At 37.1% G+C, this 19,068-nt stretch overlaps 1 protein-coding gene across 12 annotated transcripts in view; it reads left to right on the forward strand.

Annotated features, from left to right (window-relative positions):
- The window catches only part of FNDC3B (fibronectin type III domain containing 3B), a 397,533-nt gene that overhangs the window by 108,785 nt on the left and 269,680 nt on the right, over positions 1-19,068 (forward strand). For all 12 annotated transcript variants that reach the window (XM_077161045.1, XM_077161048.1, XM_077161055.1 and 9 more), the window contains one exon: positions 5,462-5,537. In XM_077161045.1, coding sequence (XP_077017160.1) covers positions 5,462-5,537 — 76 coding nt within the window. The remainder of the gene's footprint in view (positions 1-5,461; positions 5,538-19,068) is intronic.

Below are 19,068 nucleotides of genomic sequence, written 5' to 3' on the forward strand. Positions count from 1 at the left end.
CTCCTAATGTTTATGAAAGGCTTTGAGTCAGCCCAGAACTAACCCACCCCAATTCCAAAACTATCTTACTAGATAAAACTGGATCTAACTAAAATTGGCCACCTGATGTGTGATGTGCAGTAGTTTAAACTTTAGCCTATTAAGTGACCTATGCCTCATTGTAATACTAAAAATCAGGCCCATTGTAATGTTAAGGCCGCCATTTTCTTATATACTTTCTATGATTATGCATGGAATCGATCTGCACATACTCAATAATTAGATGATCTCTAACCTGGTCTTCTTGAGCCATTTTGTTCCAGTTATCATGAACCCTGCCTATCTTTTGGTACTATAAAACCATCAGAGTAACAGCAATTTGGGAGACAGAATTTTAGGCCAATAGCTGTCTTATCTCCTGCTTTTCATACCTAGCAATAAACTCTTTGTGTCTCCAGAAATGGTCATTTGAGCACATTGGGTAGAGAACCCACTGCTTTGATTGGTATAAAAGGTTATTCACTGAAGTGTTTTCATAGAAAATTGACTGAAAACTGCTATATCAGAGGTGAGAAAGGTGTGATAGAATGGGAGACAGGTCAAATAGGACTGGATTCCAGTGCTAGTTCAGTCCCTTTTTAGTTTTGTGACTTATCCTCTTGAGCTCAGTTTCCCCTCCTGTACAATCTTGGTGTAATACTTATTTTGCAGATGATAGAGCTCAGTAAAGAGGTATTTTTATCATTGTAGAAAAACATCTGGAAAAAAGAGTTGGTAAGATAGCCTGCCTCATGCTGAATTAACTTTACAGATACGAAATGATCAGTTGAGGGGGACAATGTTTGAAACTTCCATTCTTTGAGAAAACCAGAGTGTTAAAATTTTTGAGCTGTAGTATTTATGTACCTTGCTTTAAAGTGACGAGTTGAAAAGCCTAAGAAGAAATAAAACAAAATCACATATCTGTTACTTTTATTGACCAAGGATGAGCTTCAGTACTATATATGTCCTTGTGCTTTGACCCAGTGTTTGTTTAAATATTCTTGGAGTTTTCCTGGTTCTTGCATGTTTTCTGGCCAGCTGTTGATTAATTTTTTGGGTAGGACAAGTGAGCAGGATGATGCCATCAATACTTTTCCATCATCTTCCAGTTCTTTTCTATTTTACGGTCTTACAATTCGATCCTGGGACATTTTCTTTGTATTTGCGGTTACCAGATACGCATAGTAATTATTGATAGTTTGTAGCCCATTATCTCCCTTCTCCTGATTTGGAGAAAAGAGAAGACAACTAATTCCTACTTTTCAGTTTTGCCTGATGCTGGTTTTGTTCTATGGCACCAAGACCAGGGTCGCAAAGGTGTGTATTGGTGGATGGTTTTGGACCTCCAGGACCTGGGAGGAGCTTGCCAGGATTTCTCTGGGGTTTGGAAATTTCAAAGGAGTGTCTGTGTGTGTTTGTGCCACCAGAAAAGAGGTGCCAGTTTTCCTTTCATGGGGTCAGAGTCCTCTTTTAAAAAGTCATCAGTTACTCCCGAATTTTAAAAAGTTATCAGTTACTCCCGAATAGATTCCTTCCTTATGTGGACGTCTTCTCCTGTAGCTTTTAGGACATACCATTTTTTTCTCCCTTAAGGTATATATGTTGGATAATCATAAATGCTGACACCAAGTGAGAAGTGTTCATTTACACATGAAGTAGTGAATTGTAAGATAAGCTTCAAAGAGTGTGGCAAGTGGAAATAGCTCCAGAAGTGAAGGAGGATCTCCTCTTCTACACAGTTTATATCTTGATTGTGTGGGCAATGAATTTAACTTCAAAAATGCTGCAAATGTCCTATTTCATCTTTGTTCAGTACTGTTCTCCCAGCAAAAGCTTTGCTGACTGATACACTGTAGCAATTGCTTGCTTAGCCAGGTGTCAGTTAATTTATTTGAAGCATAAATTAGAAATTTGCTTCCAAGAGTAGTCTTAGATGCTAGTTTTCTTTTGTTTAATCAGCTACTCAAAATTTAATTTGCAAAAGTAGCTTTCCTTTTCCTCTTCTAATATGTGAAAAACATGGATTTAGATTTATACTTTTAAGGAAAGATCTGTTATACCTGTTTCTGTTCTCTGGTGTCTAAAGCATTCTAGGATGCTGTTTCACCTTTTGCTCCCTTATAGTTTCTAACTCTTGTTTTATTGTTTCTTTAGTCTTTGAAAGTGGTCTTTATTTTTCATTAGGCCTAGATATACTGCCTTCTGTTTAGGTATATGTAGCACTTACAGATATGATGAAACGGTAGCAGCCTAAAGTACACTCCTGTGATTTAATTATAATTAATGTGATTCTATTTTAACGTCTTTTGGGGGAAAATCTATTGGTGATCAAATCTTTACCTTTTCTCTCCCTCTGACAAGACACGGAATTCAGTATGAATTGGATTCGTGCTGGTTTTGGAAAAGCAGGAAGTGCTTAGTGAGTGGGCAAAAAAATGATGAGGTTTGGATGGCAATGTTTTATTTTAGGTTCTATATTTAAGAGATCTTGTAACAGTTATGTCTGCTTGTGGTGTGGCGTGCGAGACTGACTGACTTGTGTGAAAAGATTGAGTGTCCCGAGTCTGTCCGGACGCTTGGCTCAGGCCCCTCCTGGCTGCTGGTGCAAGGCCTGCTGCTGTCTGGTTCACGCCTGTCGGGATGGATTGCTGGGCTGGTATGTGTCAGAATTTTATCTTCGTCTCCACTTTATAGACAGTGGACGCAACAAGGTGGTTGGTTCCCCTCAGTATAATAATGAAATGCCATTTTTTTTTTTTTCGCATGGGCAGGCACTGAGAATCAAACCCGGGTCTTTGGCATGGCAGGCAGAAACTGCTGAGCCACCACGGCCCTCCCTAAAATACTATTGTTTAAAACTTCTTTGTGGCAGGATGAATATGGTTTGTTTGAATAATGATTTTTTGCTCCTGCTAAGAAAAATTGATATTGGGATACAGGAGATTTGCCTGTTTTCTGAGGTAATTTGATAGTTTATAATCTGGTTGCCCTAACAGTTTAGCAGCAGTGAAAATTCTGGGGTCTAAACACTGGAAGAAGAGGTTTTTTAGTAAGATGCTTCAGAGCTCCTTTACCTGTCATCTCTCTGCTTGGAGAAGTAGATTGGAGGTGGGGTGGGCAGTGGGTCACCAACTCACTAAATGAAGGGGAAAAGGGAAATGTGGACTTTGTAGCTGGGTGCCTCTGGGCCGTTCTGTGAGTTGTGGTCTGGTGTCATCAACACCAAGACTCTATCGCAGATCCTTTTCTTGCATTATGGTCAGCAGATAATGTGACAGAATATGGAACATACGCCAGTTCAGAAATCTCTTTTCCTATCTGGGGTTTTCCATGATAATAGTAAATTTGTATTTTCAGAACCAGATTAGGGTCTGAAAAATTTGAGTATGATAAGAGAGTATATGAATTTGGGAGTGTCAAAGAAAATCCAGGATATGAAGTCTTGATGCCCATTGATTCTACCCCACCCCCCACCCCCCCAATTAATTTATTTCAGACATGTTATTGGCCTGTCCTTGGGAGTTTAAACACAAAGTAGATGGTTTCTGCTCTATTACAGTGATGTTAGAATTGCTTTCAGAATTTTTAAAAAAAAACATGGATAATTTTCCTTGTTAAAGTATCACTTTATTCCATTGTAATAGAATTATGTTCTATATTTATATAAAAATAAAGTTAGCACAAAATAATTTTCGTGTTAAAGGAATGGCTTTTAAAGTTGAGTTTCAAGAAAGCAGTCGAAATATTTTAATCACTTGAGATTGGAAAGGTTTCCTTTTAAGATCTTGAAATGGTGCAGTGTATTTACATTGGTGAGAATTTGAAAACTGGCTGAGAATTTGAATACTGAAGACTGAAAAATAATTGATCCAATTATTATACAGATAAACTGCCTAGAAAGAGCATAATAATGAGGAGCACTGGGCATGTTTCCTTTTCCTGAATTATCCTGTTTTTTCCAGTTAATGTATTTTCTGGTTTCAAAAGTTTTAATAGCATAGCAGTATTTCTTATGATGGATTATTAGAAGAAGCAATGGATATTAAAGATTTAGTTCTTAAAGATAAGATGACTTTGATTTCATTTTATAAAACATAAATTACGGTATGCACAGTAAGTAAATTGTCTTTTAAACTGCATTTTATGAAAGCTTAATTTCAAAATTAAATAATTGTGTGCAATGGCTTGTTTTCCTTGTGTTTTATGACTTTTATTTATTCATTCTACAATAATTATTGAGCAGTTATTCCATACCAGACATGGTGCTAGGCAGTAGGATCTAACTTTATAGAACCTAGGTTGTAGAAGGAAGGGCCACATACTAAAGAAATTGCTTAGTTAATTAATTGCAATTGTAAATTCTAGGAAGGAGGAGAGTTTTATTGAGAACATATAATGGAGGATCTGACCCCATCCTGAAAGTCAGATGCTACCTCTTAAGTTGATAGGGATGAATAGATATTAGCTGGTTGGGAAGAAGCAGGGTGGATGGATGGTGGGCCTAGAGGAAGAGCCCAGGAAGAGCATTAGAGAGGGGACAGTGTGTTTGATGGCTGCAAGGCAGGGAGGAGCTTGCTCCCAGAGCTACAAGATGCATATGACACATCCTGCCAATTTCTAGAAGCATGTACTAATCATTTTAATGGCATCAGCCTTGCACATGGTAATTCTTTTAACTACCGGGTTAAACTTGGATCATATCCTTTAGTTTGTGTTTAGATATAACTTAGTGATTTTATGTTTTGTTATCCTATGATTATACTAAAATGATGAGGCTTTTGGAAAGGAAGAAAATACTTTGTCACTGTCACTCATGGTTCAGTCCTTTGGAAATTGTCTCCTAATATTAAAATCTGTTAGAACAGTTCATATGACTAAAACACTATCAAAACTTGAGTATTGGGGGGGATCTGCTTGTGAAATTATTAGTTTATTTTATACTGCTACTATTTTGAGACTCCATATACTTGTTTTTCCAAATATTTTCTTAGAAATTGTTTTCTATTGTTAGGTATAAAATGATTAACCCAAATCAGTAATATCCACTTGGGAACAGTGTGCAACTGTCTTAAGTCAAACCATCATTTCTTTATAAGTGTAGTTTCTGGTATTTTTTTTCTAGTTTAACTGTTGTTTCTGAATTAGTGAGGGAGAGAAAGGAATTGTGCTTCCCAAAGAAAAGGTTTCTTAAGATTGAGTTTGTTATGTGATGTCATAGTCAGTGTAGGAGAATTCACTTAGCTAAATTGAAATTCATGTACTCTTCCCTTCCAATCAAATTTGAACCAAGTTTAAGATTTATACCCTAAGTTTTGTGTTTATGCAGAATTCTGTGCCACATACTTCTTGATGAGTACATAAATTTAGGTAATGAAACTGAAATGGAGGAGAATCCCAGATGTTCTGGTATTAAATTGAAATTAATGTGTTATTTTGGCAGGTTATTCTTGTTCAAGTTAATCCAGGTGAGACTTTTACAATAAGAGCAGAAGATGGAACACTTCAGTGCATTCAAGGTAAGGAAGTTTTTTGTAAACCTTCTAACCAAAGAAGTTTCCCTTTATTTCTTAGTTTAAGGAAATGAAGTTTTTCTGTGTTTGCATATGATTTTCTAGAAGTAAAATGTCTCTTTCCTTCTCTGTCAAATAGGGGCTCTTTAATGCTCATATAGCCCTGTGATATATTACTCAAAGGGACAGATGCCTTTTGTATTCTATTGACTTTTAATAGAATTGAATACAGTATTAATAGAATTTGATATAATTCTATAGAATACATCTAACATTGTATTGACTTTTACACAAATTAATTTAATTTGGAAAAGTACAAAGAGGGGAGGGGATTATACAAAGTCATGAATACCAGGAGGCAAGGATTATTTGGGGCCATTTTTTGAGAAAGCTGCTTAGCAAGCCTACTCTCTGGTTCCCCATTGATTCATGCCCTTCCCACATGCAAAACACCACATCCCAAGTTCTCCATAAGTCTTCATCCTATTATAGTATCAGCTCGAAGTCTAGACTCTTATCATCCAAAAAGCTTCCAATATTGGTTAGGCTTTTTATTATATTTAATTATAGCTTAGACACAGGACTTTCAACTAATTTTCTAGTTTGTGTAATACCTATGTCTCTTCTCCATAGTTCAGTTTGGAAAGAAATCACTTAAGCACTCTTATCCATTCGAAACTCTGTACTGGAAGATCAATCCAGTTTTGTAGGTGGTTTGTAAACACTGCTGCATTGGAAGTTACTGTTCCGGACTGCTCTTTCTGGCAGTGATTGAGATTATGAGGCAAATAGTAAATTGACATGAAAAACAGGATTGATACTGGACTATTGATTAGACTGAAATTTGACAAGAGGCCTTATTTTTAACATCTTAACTTGCTCACCAGTACATAGAATAAATACCCTTCAGTTTCTTATAGTGAGCTATGTAGAAACAATTGCTTTTTCTGTTGTCTTGCAGAACAGCAGAGTCTACTGTTTTATAGTTTCACTCCTTTTTTTCCCCTTGTAAATATAAGAACAAAAATTTAAGGAAAAAAATTGAGAAATTAGTGTGTTTTCAGAGATTTAAGCTTAGTTATTAATTGCAGTTAATCTTAAATGAATTAATCATTTTTACTGTTGCATTTTGATAACCATTTATTGTGTCTTTGCAATTGACTTTTGTTCTGAATTATTTAAAAAACAAAACTTCATCTTTGATTAAAAAAAAAATAAAAAGAAACTTTAGGTCAGGGAAGAGAGGAAATAAATATGCTCCCAAATAGTATGGGATGTAGAATCTTCTCTTTACTTGCAATACTACATGTAAAAAAGGGATAGTAGCAACAAGTAGAACCTCAGAATCTAATCTTTATCTAACTGAAAAACCACACATAGCAAAAGGAGATGAAAAATTGCTTTACCTATGTAGAATGAAGCTGAGCTTTTCTGTTAAATAAGAAAGCAGTTGAGCTTGGTAATAAGTTTGGAGCCCCAGGAATTGACTGATAGACTGTCCCTCTCCCATGGAATATGTGCAGTAGAATCCATAAAAGCATCAGTGACTAGATCAGCATATGTAAAATGTACCCCTCATTTTACTTTTTGGTGTTTGTTTTTTCCTTGGCTGTTGAAGTAAATACCATGCAGTGAGTTGGCTTAAACCATGGGGATTTATAAAAAGTACAAATCAATGCATTATCAAGGTGATTTCTCACTGATGACTAGTGTTCTGGGGCTGGCATCCTGTGATCCTTGGTCCTGGGCTCCTCTGTGACATGGCAATGAACATGGTGGCCTCTCTTGGCCTTCTCCCTTTACTTTGGATTCCCTTGACCTTCAAATTCTTTTCTTGGCTTTCTCCTATGTCCGTCTGAATTTCTTTCCCTTTATAAAGGACTCCAGTAATAGGATTAAGACCCATCTGATTGAGGTGGACCACACCTTAACGGAAGTAACTCATTAAAAGGTCCTACTTGTAATATGGTCATGCCCATTGTAAGGACATGTTTTTCTGGGATGCATATAGTTTCAAACCACATCTGTGTCTAAGGAGTTGTATATATACTTGTCTAGTTAGCCTCTCCCCCACTTTTTTTTTTTGAGTCCATGTCAGTAACTGGTGCACTGTGTAGGAAATGTTGCAAATATGTTGCTCTGCTTACAATGGGAGCTTTGTATTTATTCTTGATGATACTTGGAGATAATGACATTAATGCCCCTTCCATTGTTTTAAAAAATGCCTTTGATTAAAGCAGAATTATGGAGCCATTTATCTTTGACACCCTGAGCCTTCCTATTCTTTGTTCTCCTCTATGTTATTTTTGTTGGGGCATGGTTGTACCTGACCCAGGTAATTGAAATGCCACAGGACAGAATGCGAGGGATCAGGGCATGGAACCATGTGGTTGGCTAGGGCTTGGGAAGCACTGGGTCTATAGGATAAGCTGTAGAAAATGGAAGGAAAGTTAGCCTGGCACGCAGAACCAGGAATTTAGACCCAGCATCTACCACTGATATATAACAGGCTGTCATCCAGGCCAAAAAGGCCTTCACTTGTTTTCCATCCAGTTTATTAGCAAGTGTTATTAGAAGTGTTTCATTCCAGGTAGCTAGGGCACAGAAAAGTAGAAAGTGGGAATGGGTAATATATTTGTAAATTCCAATGCACGGTGTTATCATTTTTACCCCCACCATGGTTAATAGCCTTATCATTGCTAACATTTATTCAGCTCATATACAGTGCTATGTATTCTCTCATTTAATGTGTATGATAGGTACAAATGAGGAAGCTGATAGACCCTTAGAGGTTAATTAACATGCATAAAATCACATAGCTGGCTAGTATGCCTGACAGCAGAACTGCAGCTCTGTGGCTATACATCAGTGAAGTGTGATCTCAAATGGCAGGATTCCATTCTCCTCAGGTATACACCAAGAGCAAAGTGGCTTCCCATTCCTGAAGGGGCAGGATTCTATACCAGAATAGTACTCAGATGGCGTGAATGAGACAGAGATAGTTCACAAAGCAAGAGTGGATGGTACAGACCAAGTCCTGAGAATAAGACCGGCAACTCATTAACAGAACTAAGATGTATTGGTTTAGTGTTGGACTAGCAGACAGCCTGAGGCAGGAAGTTTTGGTTCCAAACTTAAATTATTTCTGTCCAAAGTCAGGATAAGGCCTAGAGTTGGAGTGGGCCGAGTTTCTAGCAGAGGCTCCCAGCTTGAGGTGCCACCAATCAGGAAAGGATCTGAAATTGAGTCATATTGCAATGGAAATTTCTAAAAGAAGCCTTTTCATTTTACCAGGGATTAAAGTTAAGAAAAGGAAATTCTAGCATTAGTCAGCAGGTGTGGGGGGGGTGAGAGGGGGAGGCATTTTTAATTTTTTATTATTTGATTGATTGGGGATTGGTGGTGTTGACCTTCCTGGAAACTTTTTATGCCATGGTTGAAACTGGTAGCCTAATAACTTTGTTATTTCAACACTAGCTTTTAGACTAGGGACTGCTTTTGGGGGATTAAGGGAAAGTTGGTTGCAGGGCTTTCCTGGAAATTTTGAAATTGTGCCATCTGAGGTCAACCCCCTTCTTTTATAGTTGAATTTGTTAGCCTAATAATTTTCTCTAGTGAGCATTTATGATGCTCACTAGAAAGACCCCACAGGCTCATTGTGATGCTATTAAAAGGTAGTTTGGGTATCGAAAGCAAATTAATATAGAAGAATATGGTTATTCTGAGGGAAAGAAAACCCAGGATTTTTGTTTTTGTTGGGACTGTCCTTGGTGATAATGAAGAAAGAATAATATGGGAAACATACAAATATACTGTGAAAGCCGATTCATTTCTAATGGAATATTTGTCAATATGTTCCATGAAGCATGAGTCATAGGTCTTGAAGGAGCCACAAAAGGTCATAATTTATTCTCACTTGGAGGTAGCACAATACCTGTGGCATCCCTGACAAGATTTTTCTTTCCTGGGCCAGGTGAAATTGTATAAAGAGCTAATTGTTTGGAAGAAAAGAATCTTTGCTATCAACATGAATCCTTGCCTTTGCTTAAATTCAGAAGTTGAGAGGGCAGCTGCAGGTCTCTCCCACTAGTTTCAAATCCTTGTCTAGGTTGAGGTGCTGGCGATACAGCCTTCCTTCCTGTCCATACATGCCATCTTTTTATCCTGGGCCATTTCTCCACTGCCTGTAAAATCCTCCCAACTGCTTTTTGCCAAAATAAATACCATACTTCCTTTAAGGCTCTAGGTCTGTCTCCTCCAGGAGCCCTCCCAGACAACGCCAGACCGTTCTGACTTTTTCTGAATTCCTGGAGGGGCAGGTAAAATTAGTACTATGCTAGAGTTAGCACTTTGCATCTGGTTATATGTTCAAGCCTTTGCTCGACCCTTGAATTAGAATTCAGTTGTGACACCATACTGAGTATTTACCCACCCATCAGCTGTGCAGCTTATAATAATTACTAACTAGACTCTTGTCTGGCTCTGATATTACATCAGGCATGATGATTTTTCTTTAAAAATTTACTATTCTGGTGGGAGCTTAGATCTCTTTTTTTTTTAGTGCTTTTACTGGTCTCTGTATCTCTGTAGAACTTTCAAATTTCAATTGCATTGATAATTGAAGCTAATCAGTTCCCTTTAGGGAAACAGGTTTGAAGTCTAACTTTTCATATTGACCCTGTGTTAATGTTGTAGTTAATTTTTATTTCTAGTTTATGACTGTAATATACAAATGGTGAACCTAAAGAAAATAGATAATTGTCATGGTGATGTGGGAATAAACAGATTAAATTGTTTAGGGTGCACTATTATTTAGTATATTTAGGATGAACCATTTTTTAGCATTAGTATTTAAATACTATTTAAAGATAAGTTAATAATAGTTTTTATAAAAAATAATTTATACATCTTTTATGAAGGCAGTTGACTCAGCTAACTTGGGTTGAGCTGAAATCTTAAAGTGAGGAGGAGTTAAATAAGAGGGACTTTTTTTTTTCTGGTACGAGATTAGGTCTTTAGGAGTTTCTTTTTTTTTTACACTAGAAACTGTGTAGAAAATCCATACCTTTTGCATTTGAGGTGTTTGTGAGGAATTGCTAATAAGCTAAAATGTTACTGTGTACAGTTATGCTCACTTGAAAATCTCTTACAGTTGTTAATATCAAGTGTTTTTTTTACCAGGCTAGCCCTAGTGTTCAGCCAATCTTTCTGATTGATCCAAACTGGTAATTGGTGAGAATTCGCAATCCTCCAGGGAGCCTCTAAATTGAGAGTCTGAGTTTCTAGGAAAATCTGAAATATCCACCAACTTTCTAGCTCATTATATTTCATAAATGTCAGCTTCAGGACAAACTAGGTTTGTAAAAAATATATATATTGTATTTGTGTGTGTGTACACATGCACACACACACATGCATACAACACATATAGGTTGAAATAGTGGATAAAAATCACTTTTAGCGTTTTGGAGTGCACCTGGTCTCTGAAATGTTGGGGCTTTATTTTGCACATGGTTATTTAGCTTTTCTTCCAGATGTGGACCTGTGCACAGCTATGTGTTACAACCAGGCATTCCAAATGCCGACCTGGCAGGCCCCTTTAAAGACCATAGCTTGTGGCTGAGTAAGTGGAAGTTTACCAGCAGAAGTGTTTCTGTAAGGGCTACTAAGTACTGAGGGACCTAGAGCAGAAAGTCCAGTTTATGGAAGCAGTGAGAGCAAAGCCTGTTATCTTATGTATAACTGTCATCACACTGGGGTTGGGTAATGTCCTGAGGCTGGGATACAGCAGTGCCTAACCATGTTGCTTCCCTAGGAGATGTCTAAAAATAAATAAATATATATATATATATTTTTTTTACATTGGCAGGCACTGGGGAATGAACCTGGTCTCCGGCATGGCAGGCAGGAACTCTGCCACTGAGCCACCATTGTCTGCCCTATAAAATATTTTTATTGACACATCTTCACACACATACACTCCATACATGGTGTACAGTCAGTGGCTCACAATATCATCACATGGTTGCGTATTCATCACCATGATCAGTTTTTAGAACATTTGCATCATTCCAGGAAAAAAAAATGAAAAAAACCTCATACATTCTATACCCCTTACCTCTCCCTCTCATTGACCACTAATATTTCCATCTACCCAATTTATTTTACTCCTTGTCCCCCTCCTATTATTTATTTATTTTCTTATCCATGTTTTTTTCACTCAGCTGTCCATACCCTGTATAAAAGGGGCATCAGACACAAGGTTTTCACAATCATACAGTCACATTGTCAAAGTTATGTCTATATACAATCATCTTCAAGAATCAAGCCTGTTGGAACACAGCCCAACAGTTTAGGTACTTCTCTCTAGCCACTCCAATACACCACAAACTAAAAAGGGATATCTCTATAATGCATAAGCATGACCTCCAGGATAACCTCTCGACTCTGAAATCTCTCAGCCACTGAAACTTTACCTTGTCTCTTTTCTCTCTTCATCTTCTTGGTCACGAAAACTTTCTCAATCCCTTGATGCTGGGTCCTGGCTCATCCCAGGAGTTCTGTCCCACGTTGCCAGGGAGATTTATAGTCCTGGGAATCATGTCCCATCAGGAGGTATCTTGCTCTTCCTGCCCTTCGCAATTATTCTTTCATGTGATATTAGCATTTTAAACCATAGAGAAAAACAGTGTTACAGTGTCAGACTTTCTGTGGTTTTTTTTCTCCAAGTAAAGTTTCAGTGATTTGATTTGCTTGAAGATGTGATGATTAATTGATATTATGTTTTGAGAGAAAGATTCTGTAGTGTGAATCCCTGGTTCTTTCATCATCATTGTCATCATCACCCAGTGATGTACATGAGTTTGCTGATTACTTAATTGAGATTTCATGTGGACCATGACTTGATTTTTCTACTTGTGGAAATCGGTTAAAGTTTTGAACTCCATTTCATTGCTTATTTATATAATGGGCTTGCTGATGATGGAAGGAGTTCAGATATTTCAGATGAAGATTAGTGGGATTGTATATCCCTGTTCAGATATAGGATGTTGGTTATAACAATGGGCCCACTGTTACCTGGATTTAAAGTAAGTTTTGTTGTAAGTTGAAACATTAGTTATTGCTTTTCTCTTTGATAATAAGCAATTAATTCTTCTGTCAAGCCTGGACAACCTATTCAGACAGGCTCGAATCCCATGTTGAATCCAATAAAGCAGCTCCTTTGCATATGTCTCACCTTCTTTAGGACTTGCCTTTTAAATTTCAATTAAATTCCATACTTCTTTTAATCTTTATTACATACATTTTGTTCTTAGGCAGCATTGAGGGGCATATAGGTAAGGTTATTATGGGTTTTGGTGTGAAATTGCTTGACTTAGAAATCTCTTGCCAATTAGTTGCGCACCATAAAATTAGTTACTTACCATCTCTAATCCTTGGTTTCCTTAGCTGTAGAATTGGAATCATAATATCTCTTCGAAGGATGGTTGTGAGGCTTAAATGAAATACATGAAAGGCACCTGGAACAGTTTCTGATTCATAGAAAAGGGCCAATAGATAGGTCTTCATTGTGGCTAGGCAATGAACCACACTTTGTTTTTGTTACCTGTCTTTTTAAAGCATTTCAGGAAACTTGAGTGAACTTCAGTTATTGATTAGGATTTTTTAGATGCCTTCACATTTTGTTTCTAATGTTTCAAAATAATGTACCTAAAATTATGCAGGAGGGGTTTAGCTTCTGTACTCTTTTTGCCTTTCAGGCTTGTTAAGCCTTGTCCTCTGAAAGTACCACTACTTGGTGTTCTTTAAATGTCACAGATTTTTGTTGTCAGATCATTCAGAATAGCAGAGGGTGTCACAATTCCCTGTTATCTCAATTGTCTGCCATATTTACTTCACAGCTTGTAGTCTTTTAGCTCTTGATTTATTCTTTCTGTAATTTTTGCTCTTGTTCTTACACTTAAAACTTGAAATGGAAAAGTTAATGTTAGAAGTGTCTTTAAAGAAGACTGGATAGAGTTCTTCAAGGGTAGAGATCAAATCTTATTCATTTTTGTATCCCAGTCCTATCTAGCATATACTAGGTAGGTATTCAGAATAAAGAAAAATCTTTCCTAATATATTGCTAAAGGTTTATGTAAAAATAATTGAAAAACTCTCTAGCTAATCCACAGGTTTTTTTTTTTCCCCTTTGTTGAGCTTAGGTAGTTAGATTTGGTTATTTTTACTCTAAGTTCTTCAGATCATACTAATGAATGAAGGGATGACTATGTTATGTAAAGCAGTAATTCTGAAGAATTAAGTAAAGTAAAAGGAAAAGTAAAAAAGTAAAATAAAAGTTAAAAAGGCAAAGTAAAAGGGTCAGCAGCTTCTTTTACCGATTTAAAAAAAATGAGGAAATGATTATATTCGTTATGTTAATAACATTTTTGCTTTGGGAGGCATAGGCTGGGAAACACCTTGGATGATGTACTTGGAAGGTACATCATCTTTTTGCCAGATGTTGTATTTCATTATGTTATTAGCAAATATTTTAATTTGGATTACTCGTTAATATTTTTATTAGTGTTTTCTTGCAGTTAAGAATTATGGCATTTATCTATAATGATAAACTGTATATAAGACTCAGGAATAGAGTACATTTTACGTTGCAAGTGAGCCTGATTTTACTGAGTTAAATGAGGTAGATATTGTCCATTTTCCTCTTTCTTCCTCAACATTATGGTGAAGTGGAGAGGGTAGGGTGGTGGAGGGGGCAGGGTGGTGGAGAGGGCAGGGTGGTGGAGGGGGCAGGGTGGTGGAGGGGGCAGGGTGGTGGAGGGGGCAGGGTGGTGGAGGGGGCAGGGTGGTGGAGGGGGCAGGGTGGTGGAGGGGGCAGGGTGGTGGAGAGGTGGTGTCGGGGAGGGAAAGTGGATGGTGGGAAGAGCCTGGATGAGGGCAGGGGTGGTAGCATGTGGAAGCAGGAGTGGATATTAAAGATCTTTAACAGAGAGTCATGATTATTACCCCATTATTCAATAAATAGGGGCATTTATTGAAGAAAGAGTTTGGAATGGTTCCTGAGTTCATTTGCTGGGCACTTCATGAATTGGAATGTTTTCCCCTAAGATAGGTGGAAAATGATCCTTGAGAAAAATTTTCATCCTTCAATGTAAACAGTAGTTAGTAAAAATATTGTACTTACTCTATCCTAACTGGACAAACATTAGGATTAACTAAAAAGGATCAAAACAAAACAAGTCTTTGTCATTATTTTTAAACTTTTTTATTTATTTATTTTTTTTCATGGGTAGGCACCGGGAATGGAGCCCGGGTCTCAGACATGGTAGGTGAGAATTCTGCCACTGAGCCACCATCGCACCACACTGTCATTATGTTTTAAGTAGATTTTTATTCTTTTCCTTAAGTTGGTTATCCTTCTGAGGACAGCTTTCACTGACTTGAAAGGTATTTTGTACCCTGTTTGTGAGGATGTGAAGACAGTTGGGCTATTGAGGACTGGGTTTTAATACTATCTCTTTCTAGACCCATCCCAAAATGGAGAAAACTGTCCTCAGCAGGATAGCCCACTTATTAGTGAGTTCCTTTGGACTCCTGGTTTTGAGCTCTTCCAGTATATGCCACAGTTATAGTGTGGTTGGATGCAACTTCCCCTGCATCCCTTTGGCAGTTTGGAGAGTCAAGTTTTTTCAAGTATTCACGTTGTCTTCTGTCTAAAGTGGAAACATTCCATAATTTAAGTATACCACTTTTATGGACCCTTTATATATTACATATAGAGTCAAAGTTAATACCATTTTTGTGGAATTTTTCAGGATATAGGCCTTTCCATATATTCACTTGATTAAAATCAATTATTAGTAAATTATTACAATTATTAATGTTATAATTTCTCTTCCAAACTCACAAGAAAAGGAGGGCCTAGCATCAACGGAGTAAGTCTTTATGGATGGTACTGGACACTTAAAAATGATCAAACTGTCAGCATTTTTTTTTACTTTTTTTTTATGTGAAATATAACATATATACAACAAACCAATACATTTCCAGGTACATTTTAACAAGTAGTTATAGAACAGATTTTAAAGATTGGTGTGGTTACTGTTCCATGATTTTTAATTTTTTCTTTTAGGTGCTCCAGGACACTGGAGACCAAAAAAAAAAAGCAATATAAGGATTCACTGGCCGTATTCATTTGTTTAATCCTATCTTCTCTGCTGTACTCCTCCTTCTCTTTTCTTTTTTCTGTAAAAAGCAATGAATTTCAAAGCACATTGCAACAATTAGTTGTAGAAACAGATTTCAGAGTTTGGTATTGGTTACAGTTCCACCATTTTAGATTTTTATTTCTAGCTGCTCTAAGGTACTGGAGTCTAAAAGAATTATCAATATAATGATTCAGCACTCACACTTGTTTGTGAAACCCTACCTTCTCTGTGTAACTCTACCATTACCTTTGATCTTTCTAACCCTCTCTTTAGGGTATTTGGGCCATGCCCATTCAAACTTTTTCATATTGGAAGGGGCTGTCAATAATATGGATAGGGGGAAAGTTGATGTTCTGGAAAGGCCAGCTCCTCTGCATTTCAGAATTTACTTGGTCCAGGGGAGGTTTTGGGTTTCTGGAAAGTTACCCTAGTGCATGAAACCTTTGTAGAATTTTATATAATGCCCTAGTTATTCTTTAGAATTGTCAGGAATGGTTTTGGTTGGGATTTGGCAAGTTATGATAGATAGCAATGTCTAATGAAGCTTGCCTAAGAGTGACCTCCAGAGTAGCCTCTCAACTCTATTTAAACTCTCTCAGCCCTTGATATCTTATTTGTTCCATTTGTTTTCTCCCTTTTGGTCAGGATGACATTGTAGATCCCATGGTGCCAGGGGGAGTCATCTCCCACACCTCCAGGGAGACTTTCACCCCTGTATGTCATGTCCCACATAGGGGGAAGGACAGTTGTTTCACATGCAGAGTTGGGCTTAGAGAGGCCACATCTGAGCAACAAAAGCGGTCCTCTCAAGGTGACTCTTAGGGCATACCTATAGGTAGGCTAAGCTTCTCCACTTACATATGTAAGCTTCACAAGAGCAAACCTCAAGATTAAGAGTTTACCCTATTGACTTGAGTGTCCCTAATATTTGATACAGTATCTGGGGTTTTCCTGGTGGTGAAGTTTAATAGTTTCATATTTTTTCTCCCATCTCTCAAGGGACTTTGCCAGTATTTTCTAAATATTTTTGATAAATCTTCACATAACGTATGTTCCATACATGATGTACAATCAGTGGTTCACGATATTATCACGTAGTTGAGTATTCATCACCGTGATAGTGTTTTAGAACATTTTGGAAGCATTATTTTTAAATTAGAGTAGTAATGTTATTCTTTGTTAGAGGACTGACTAGATGAATTTTGTTTTCCCTGTTTTGTTTTGAAGTTCCCATTAAAGTGGATACACACAAACACACACATTGTGTAAATGTCAAATTAAGCTTTGTTTTCATTTTCTTTTCTTGAAGTGCCAAGTCTTTAGCAGTGGTCCAGAGTTGGATTATTTTGGTGTCTTTGAACTTCGGTTTAGTGTGTCTTATGCTAGATCCAACAGTGTCAATTTATCTGTGCCTGCGGCACTATTGTATAAACAGTCTGGACAAAAATAAGTACTTTGGCACTACTAGGACCTAACTTGTCTCTTCCTGTTGAGAGGGAGAAATCTTTGCAGGTATGTAATTCAGAGGTTTATACTTAAATTGTCTTTGAAGGATAAACATGAAACAGTAAAAAAAAAAAAAGAGAGAAAAAAATACATTAATGAAATATGGCAAAAGCATGACAGTGTTATACCAGGAGTTAGAAATCAGGATCTGAGGTTAGTTTGGTTAATTTATTTTTAATATGGGCCAAGGACTCATATTTTGAATCACATATTTCTTGTATGCCCAAGGAAAATAACATCCTTAATATCTGAAGGATTTTAAGGCTGTCTGTATTAATTTCATGTTTTGCAACTTTTGCACACCAGAATTATTACATGGGAGTAACTTTAAAAATGCACATGTCCATCACCAGAGTAATTTCAGAGGATGATCAGATTGTCTAGACCCAGGAAAATTGTCAGATTCTACTGAGCAGGGCCTGGTCGTTAGTAGTTTTGAAAGTGCTCTAGGTAATTCTGACATGCAGAGGAGATAGCATACCTCTGGCTAACCTAACCCTCAGGAGCTTAAGAAATCCTCTTGCTGACATCATACTGCCCAGGCTGCATACTAGTGCCTATTTTGTTAAGTGCTGAAACATCTTTTATCATATATACTCATTAAGTAAAATCTATGTAGTATTGTCTTTGTTCAATCTATTAGATACAATTGCTCTTTAGCTTATAAACTTTCAGAAGCAGGGGTCATCAAAACAGAAATTTGAGCTTACTCCTCTCAGCAGAGTACAGATTTCTTTTACCTTTGGATATAAACATAATAGCACTCTTAATTTAAACTAATAAAATTTGAAAGTTAATTAGAACAGATAAGATAGATTGTACTGGGTGGATATGGTTGAAAAAATGAGATGAGACCATAGCCATCTTATAGCTTGCTTTTTCCAAAAGCTGCTAAACTGCTCTTACTTAGCCTTTTTTCCATTTGTCTTTATGAGAGAATTGGATCCTGAATGTTGCTTCCCTTTTTGTTCCCGTCATAAATCTGGTAACTTGAATAGATTAGGTATCCAGGAAAGAGTTTGGTGATTGACTTAGGTGGTTCTCATCAGTGTATCTAAATGAAGAGGATGACATCTGGGGTCAGGCCTTGACAGTAACCAAAAGGTAGACACTTGCTAATTCTCAAACTTTAGCACAGACCAGAATCATCTGGAGATCTTGCTAAGCTACACATTGCTGGTTCCATCTGCAGAATTTCTTACTCAGGTCTGGGATGTGCCTGACAATTTGGGCATCTAAGAAGTTCCAAAGTAATGCTGATATTCTTGGTTCTGGGACAACATTTTGAGAACAACTGAGGTAGAAGAATGCTGGTGGGTGACTGGAGGTGGGGTGGGATACTTGTAAGAAAAGGGGATTATAAAAGTCTTGCTCTTAAGTGAAAGACAAATCTTAGGATTACATCTGGCTGTAAAATGGACAAAAGCTGAAATTTTTCATGTAAAAGCACAAAGAAAGAAAGGACAGTTGGCTCTAAAATTGTCTTCTTCAGTTCCGACCTCAAAAATTTTTTCATCTGAAATTATTTTTTTCCCTTCCTCTGCTGTAGTTTTTTTATGAACTGAGGTTTGAACCAGGAGTGCTAATTTCAAAGGATTTCATACATAGTCTTTTAGTTTTTTTTACATCTAATTCAGTTGCTATTTTATCAGAAATTCATTTTCTTCTTTGTGCTTCAGCTCCCACATAATGAGATTAAATATGATTGTCAAGGATATCCAAGAGATGCTTTAAGATTTAATGAATAGTATTATGTAGTATTTGGGGATCACAGAGTTAGGAAACTTTGCAAATACAGGAATACCTCACAGATGTTGCCAGTT

Source organism: Tamandua tetradactyla, chromosome 5 (genome assembly GCF_023851605.1).
Source record: "Tamandua tetradactyla isolate mTamTet1 chromosome 5, mTamTet1.pri, whole genome shotgun sequence".
Taxonomy (NCBI): domain Eukaryota; kingdom Metazoa; phylum Chordata; class Mammalia; order Pilosa; family Myrmecophagidae; genus Tamandua; species Tamandua tetradactyla.